General features: G+C 32.5%; 1 protein-coding gene across 4 annotated transcripts; it reads left to right on the top strand.

Annotated features, from left to right (window-relative positions):
- The first annotated feature begins 3,718 nt into the window (after window positions 1-3,718).
- LOC105798091 (pentatricopeptide repeat-containing protein At1g62930, chloroplastic) lies at window positions 3,719-6,983 on the top strand. 4 transcript variants are annotated; one of them, XM_012628000.2, is made up of 3 exons: window positions 3,719-3,884; window positions 4,686-6,218; window positions 6,589-6,983. In XM_012628000.2, the coding sequence occupies exons 1-2, from the start codon at window positions 3,881-3,883 to the stop codon at window positions 5,648-5,650; spliced, it is 969 nt and encodes a 322-aa protein (XP_012483454.1). In that variant the 5' UTR covers window positions 3,719-3,880; the 3' UTR covers window positions 5,651-6,218; window positions 6,589-6,983. The 4 variants fall into 4 exon arrangements, with proteins under 4 accessions (XP_012483454.1, XP_052476498.1, XP_012483453.1 ...); XM_052620538.1 differs by having other exon boundaries at window positions 3,719-5,995; window positions 6,133-6,218; XM_012627999.2 differs by having other exon boundaries at window positions 3,719-6,053; window positions 6,133-6,218.
- The last annotated feature ends 849 nt before the right edge of the window (window positions 6,984-7,832 follow it).

Below are 7,832 nucleotides of genomic sequence, written 5' to 3'. Positions count from 1 at the left end.
TCAACTAATTAAATTTATTTAATTAAAAAATCAATTAATTTACTTGGTTGGGCATCCACATTGACATTTAAAACTCATTTTAATTGTCGCATCGGACTACTGCTTGGGAGGTAACAGATCTTAACGAAAGAGTACCATTTCGTAACAAAACAATAACGTAAGTGACTAAAACATAACATTTCAAACATAAGTGACTAAAATGTAACCTGAGACAAACAAAAGTGACTATTTTAATATATTTTACATCACTTTGTATGTTAAAAGCAAATGATTATATAATAACGTAACTCATTTCCTCTAAACCCTAAACCCTAAATTCAACAAAGTTTACTTTAAAAAAATCATCAGAGTTGATTATATTTATTTTTTATTTTTTTGAAAGAAAAGTTTCACTTGCATTTCTGCGGAGTAGTTTTTATTAGTTCCTTGCTTCAATAAATCCTCCATGCGTACTTCCATATGTTTCTTGGTCTTGGCAACAAACAAAAAGCATCAACACAATTTTTGTTGCATTAAGATAGTTCATGCCACCAATATATTTCCTTACCTCAAATTGAGTAGCTTTTGTTGATCTTCGTAAGAAATAAAAGCATAGACAATATTTCTCATATTGTAAACAAACTCTAATTCATTTCCCTAAACCAATCAAACCCATAAAAAATCTTGCATGTATCATTGAGATATCCTAATCAATCTCCCTAAGCCCTAAATCTCATATTTCATGCGATAAGTAAGTCGCAGACCATTGGATGATTCTTCTTGAACTGTGCAACTCTTTCAAGGTACCAAAAAACTTAGTTGATTTGTAAAAATACCCTAAATCATTCCCCTAACCCTTATAGACCAACCTTAAATCCTAAATGAATTATTTGTTAAATGATTGTCAAAATATTTTCCTCAATCATATTCAAGCTTCAATTCATTTTCGGGTTAAAGGTTTTGACCAAACTCTACCTTCAACTGAAGGTAACCTAAAATCCTCTAATTCAAATTTCTTTCGTGAGAATGGACTTCCTTAAGTGTTGAAGCATCAATTGGGTACAAAGACATCTTCTAAACTAATCTTAAATAGGACTAAAGGTTTACGATAGACTCTACTTATGGTTAGTCTAAAAAATTTCTTCATAGCTAAAAAATGTTTCAGCACATTCGGAAGATCATAGACACAAAAATCATTTGAATCATGAGAGTCAAAGTTTCCTTCAATTGAAGTTAGAGTACAAATGATTGTAGCGAGAAAAGGTTGGAGGAAAATAATTTGATGAAAGCTTATCAAATGTTTTGATTTAGGTTTAGGTTTCAAGGAAATGAGTTAAGACTTGCAATTTGAAAAGTTTCAACTTAGTTAGAACTAAATGATTGAGGTTCAAATCAAGTTAAAGTTCAACCTAGGTCGATGTTTTACCAACCATGTGCACTTCACCTGGAATACTTTGAAATGAAACTTTTTCTCCAGAATGCATCCAAGGATTGGTAAAGTAATCAAAACAAGTCAATTACATTGTTTCTAGGGCCAAAGGCTCATTGGAATAGTCTCATTTAAAATTAGTGAACCTAGTTTTTCAAAAAGATTACATCTTTTTTTCCTAAAGGCCTACATCTGATCTTCAAAGAGGTTGGCCTGTTTTGAGGGTTTTGCTTTTGTGGTTAATATGAGAGGTTGACTGTTGGGCCTCTCTACTTGTGAAGAGACAACTAATTTATTTCTTCATGTTAGTCGTCTTGTTAGGGCGCCTAAGATTAGGGATTTTAGTTATCTCATAACTATTCAATAATTTTGTTGCGAGTATTAACTTCTTGCTACTGTTGATAAAGTCATTGCTACATGGATAGTTGCTCTTCTAAGATTTCATTTTTTTTCTTGCATTTACGTAAACTATTGTGAACTTGCATTAAAATTTTGAGAGGTTTGCTCTCTTGGGGTAGAGTAGAGGTAATTTGGGGAAGATGGTGGGTACTAAGTTTAGTATCTCATTGGTGCATGTTGGGTGTAACTCGCATAATGCAAGTAGTGTGGATCATAAGGATTATATGGGATATAATGATAACTTGGTTGCAGCTATTCTTGGGGTTGAGGTTGCTAAGGGAAAAGTTGTTGGGCACCAGCTTGCGGTTTATCCTAAGTTGCTAAAGGTTATAGTCAGGTTTTTGGATTTTGTTCTTGTTCATCTTTATTAGCGAGAATACTTAAGTTGGAATGAGCCATGTCTAACCATGCTAACCTTACCAATTATTAAGGGGTGAATGTGGATGGAGATGATGTTGATGATTCACTTAGTAGGTGAAAAGCCGTGTATGAAGTAGAGGCAAACGAGGCATAGAGAGTGAATGAGTTGAGAGAGAGGTTGGAAAGTGCGAAAAATGATCCCTCCCACCATAGGGTTTGGAGAAATATATAAAGTTGACTTACATAAGCCATATGCCCTTTAATTAGTGGGCTTTTCATTCAATAGTGCCCTTGTTAAGTCAGTTACATAACTTGACGTGATTGGGTTGCAGGATATGTTGATGACTTGACAGCCATATTATCATAATGATTAAGTTATGTATCCTTGGACCCAAGCGAGGCGTGTGCTAAGCAAGGTAGTTTCCTTAATAAGGTGACCCTTTAGTTGGGTGAGGTATGTGTAGCATTATCTATATATTATTGTACACATTATATACAACACCTAAGGTCCATTAAAGTGGAACCAATGTAGGATTTAAGATCCAAAAAAAAAATCTTTTAATTATTTCAAGAATAATGCAATGTTTGATTCTTGTCATAGAGAACAAGGAAAATATTTTTTTTACAAGCTAAAAAAAAAATTCTCTATTAAACTCTAACATTCATGTTGGTTTATTACTTAAAAATTTTGCCTAATATTTTCATTATTGGTCATTCACAAACCAAGTAAAAGATGTAAATAATTTTCATTTCTATCACATGACCAAGAGTACATTGTAAATATATGCTCAAAAGCATACAAGATGATTATACAAGAAGTTCTACAAAGAAAAGAAAAAAAAGACTAAGATATGGAAGATCACCTTTCTAAGTTTAGATAAGTTTTCAAGATTCAAATGAATGAAATTTTGTATTATTTGACTAATTGTTTTGGTAAAATAGAAAATTTATCAATATAAGATAAGCATTTATAGTTTAGTTCTAGAGTGATATGGGGTCTTTTATGTTCTCCAATTATTCTCTATTAGAAATTGGATTTAAAACATGTCTAATAATATTGCTTAAGCCTCAAAAAATAGATGTTAATTTTATGCTTAAGCCGTTACCGATTTTGTATTTCAATAAGAGTGTTAATGTATCAACATGCTTAAAAAAACCAATTATAGGTGAATGAGGTATTGTTTTTAAAGAATATTGTATCGTGACTTGAGCCTCGGCATACTTCAACTAGGTCTTTTGGTTTCCTTCCAAATGGTATGTTATAAGTTTAAAACAGAAATCTGTAACTCAAGTTATGGTTAAAATACTAAAATAATGTTGTGTTAAAAATTTAATTCACAAAAACTTTACCAAAAATGATATTTTCACCTAAATACATGATAAGTCTAAATCATATAATTAATGACTCAGATAACATAATTCAAGAGGAGTATGGTGACCAAAAGAATTAAATATTTGAGAAAAAGCTGAAATCAGAACATGTTTTTTTATCGCAATGTTTAAAATGAAAGTTTTTACTTTTTTGGTACTCAGAATGAAAACTTATGAAAGTATGGTGACTAATTGTGTAGTTTCCCCATACCAAATGATTCCTTAACCAGTCGAAACGGCAAAACTCGTCCTCCCATTCTCCTCTCTGGCTCTCCTGTACTGTTAATGGTGGTTTCATTTGAAGCTTAGCCCTTATTCTTTCATTTTGCTGGTTTTCTAGATATGGGTAAGTTCAATTCTTCATTATTTCTTCGTTCATTTGTTACTGATGGAAGGAATCTTTCTAGTTTACACTCTTCTTTTTCTTGCTCTTTTAACACCATTGGTACCCACATCGAAGCTTTAAGTAAGAATTCAATGTCTGTAAGGGGAAACCCGAAAAAGTATGACCGCTTCAATAATGTTGATGACGCTTGGACTTTGTTTAATAAGATGATTGAGAAGTACCCAAAGCCTTCAATTTTGGAGTTCACTAAACTATTAGCAGCCATTGTTAGAATGAAACATTATGCCATTGTTGTTTCTATGTTTAGCCGAATGGAATTATTAGGAGTTTCCCATAACGTCTATTCTTTGAACATCTTGATTAATACCTTTTGTCAGTTAAATCAAATTGATTTAGGGTTTTCTGTTTTGGGGAAGATGTTGAAGTTAGGGATTGAACCTGATGTTGTAACTTTGTCTACTTTGATTAATGGATTTTGTAAGCAAAGTAAGATTTCTCAAGCTGTGTGTTTGTTTGATGAAATGGTTGAAAAAGGGTATCAACCTAATTTAATTGTTTACAATACAATACTTAATGGATTGTGTAAGACTGGAAATACTTATAGAGCTATTACGTTTCTAAGGATGATGGAAGAAAGAGGTTTTGGACCGAATATTGTAGCATATAGTAGTGTCGTTGACTGTCTCTGTAAAAACGGGTTGTTAAACGAGGCTCTCGAGCTCTTTTCTAAAGTGAAGGCTAAGGGCATTAGACCGGATATTGTTATTTACAATTGCTTAATTCATGGTATGTGTAATTCAGGTCAGCATAAGGAGGCAACAAGGCTTTTGAATGAAATGGTGGATAACAATATTTCACTTAGTATTTTCACCTATACTATATTGGTTGATGCATATTGCAAAGAAGGAACGATTTCTGAAGCTGAAGCTATTGTTGACACGATGAGAAAGCAAGGCATTGAACCTAAAGTTGTTACCTATAATGCATTGATAAACGGCTATTGCTTGCAAAACAAAATGGATAAAACTAGAAGAGTGTTTCAGTTGATGATCAAGAAGGGTTGTGCACCTAATATACTTAGTTACAACATCATGATCAATGGACATTGTAAAGCTAAAAGGTTAGACAAAGCAATGGAACTCTTTCATGAAATATCTCAAACAGGACTAATCCCGGATACTGTCACATACAGCACTCTTATGCAAGGTATGTGTCAATTAGGGAGAGTTTCTACGGCATGTGAACTTTTGAAAAAGATGGTTGCTTCTGGACAAGTTCCAGACCTGGTGACCTGTTCGATTTTGCTAGATGGTTTTTGCAAAAGTGGTAAACTCGAAGAGGCATTGAAATTTTTTCAAGCAATGCGGAACAGTGGGGTGGAACTCAATATTGTTTCTTACAGTATCCTAATTGATGGCTTGTGCAAAACTGGGCATATCAAAGTTGCAAAGGAATTATTTTGTGAACTCTCAATCAATGGTTTAAAACCAAATGTTTACGCGTATGCTATAATGATTAATGGGTTCTGTAAAGAGGGATTGCCAGATGAAGCATACCAGTTGTTTAGGAGCATGGAAGATAATGATTGTTTGCCTAATAGCTGCTGTTATAATGTAATGATCCAAGGGTTTTTTCGAAACGGCTATACCTCAGAGGCAACACAACTTCTTACAGAAATGGTCAGTAAGGGCTTTTCTGCAAATTTATGGACTGCCACCTTATTTGTGGATCTCATCATACGATCTAATAAATCAATTTTGATCTGAAATGTTGTACAACATGTTTCACTTTTCACCCGTGATCTTTTTGAGAAGATTTTCTTCTCAGACATTTGAAGTGAGAATCTTGTTGACGGTACTGTTTAAAACCCAAAAACTTGGGGAGGGGGGGAGGGAAATTGTGGAAACTATATCCCCTTTGCAGCTGTAATCGGAGCCTCCGCCTTTATTCATTAAGATGGCTGTTTCCTGCCAAGCAGAGCTTGTATTTGCACTGATGAACATACAGGGGTGAATCCTCAACAGTTCACTGGCAAAAGGCTCGAAGAAAACTCAACACTTCACTGCAAAGTGCTGAGGCAAGTGGCTGGTCCCAATCGGCACCTCCAGCTGGTACTACTTTGAGTCTCTTTCCTTAACATGATGACTTGGCACAGTATTGCTTAGGGAGGTAAACATTACTTCTAATGTTTAGTGGGTTTTTGAGACAATAGTTAGCATTAACTTGTTTGGTGCTACATCTATGCAAGTTTTGCTTTCCGGATTAAGCTCGTTTGGTTGCCAATGTTGTGCTCTTCTGCCAAGCCTCTGTCTGCTGCTAACAGCATAAAATAAGGTAATTCCTATTTAAAGCTAAGTGAATTGGATTCATATTTGTGATATCTAGATCTTTGATTTGACAAAAGGAAATGTTTTGCGTCGATTCTATTGCCTGCCTTCATGTACAACATTGAGCTCTAAATTATGGTAAAGAAGGAATGTGTCTCTGTTTCTCCTAGTTGTGTAATGTACCCAGTTCGTGGTTAAAAAAAAAGGCTGGTGCATCAGATTTCGGTTCCTTATTAGCAATTCACGAATTTGGTTCAGTTCCCAACTATTAATATGTTTCCAAGTCCTTTGTATTACTATTTTCTTTTGCTTCGATAATCGGCAGTGAGGGAGGGAATCGGAGTTATGCTTCTAATATTCTTCCTTGAATCATGCAGCTGGCTATGAACCCAATTCTCGCCGTCCTCCTATCGCCCTTCACCGGATTTGGTATTGCAATTAGTACAAGTTCTCTTCTTGTGGAATACCTCAGATAGAGAATAAGAAGACAAACACAACCACAACCACGATGACGGAACCGTGCTTGCAGAACTGACCAGCAAAGGCAACCACAAGACCGACGGCCAAGGCAGTAAGAAACCATTACAATTCATTTTTGTCTTAATTTTCAGTTTGCATAGTATTTCTTTTAGGCTCCGTTTGTTTCACTGAAAATGGCTTCCGAAAAATGATTTCAGAAAAATGACTTACTTTTCTGTAAAAGCTAATATTTTCTGGTGTTTGGATGAATCTGTGTAAAATATTTTCTTTTGTTTGGCAGGTTCTTTAAAAATATTTCATAAAAATCGTTTTCAATTAAACAAACATACATTTGAGATTTTTTATTATTTTTCATTGTTTAATTGAGTTTATTTTATATCTATAATTTTATATTTTACATTGTTTTTACATATATTAAAAATATTTTGTTAAATTTAAGTTCATTGCAACGATTATTTTTAGTTATATGATTACCAACTGAGTATTTTTTTATTTAAAATATGACATTAACAAAATTGACAAAAAAATCAACAATGTCAACAATTGGACTTGATTTTCAAATTTGGAAAGTAGAGGACTAAATTCTTGAAAATAAAAGTATAGAAACTAAATTGCAAATTTGTGAATAGTATATAGACTTATGACATATTTTAACATTTATACTACAAAATATTTATTATTAATATATTTATAATTGTAATAAATATTTAGTATTAAAATATTAATATTGATATTTTCAATAATATGTGAATAATATTATTTAAAATTATTATTTTAAAATTTACTATTAAAATAAAATTTAAATGTTAAATAATTTATTAAAATAATAAATTATATTAATATTTTAAATATTTTAAAAATAAAAATAAAATTTATTATCAATATAATAATATTAAACTTAATTTAAGTTAATTTTTATATAAAAATAAAATTATTTATTGATGAGCTCTTTTCTGGAAAATGACTTATGTTTTTCAAAAGGGTAAGTCATTTTACAAAGAAAAAGGCTTATTTTCCGTTGATCTGTAAATTATTTTCCGTTGATCAAGCTGTTTTCTGTGAAACAAACACAGGAAAATGCATAAAACATTTTTCGTAAAACTTTTTACATGAAAACAAACGGACCCTTAATTTCTAAAAC

This window comes from Gossypium raimondii, chromosome 9 (assembly GCF_025698545.1).
Source record: "Gossypium raimondii isolate GPD5lz chromosome 9, ASM2569854v1, whole genome shotgun sequence".
In the NCBI taxonomy this organism is placed as follows: Eukaryota; Viridiplantae; Streptophyta; class Magnoliopsida; order Malvales; family Malvaceae; genus Gossypium; species Gossypium raimondii.
Note: the sequence above shows the minus strand (reverse complement) of the source record. Positions and strands in the feature narration are given on the sequence as shown.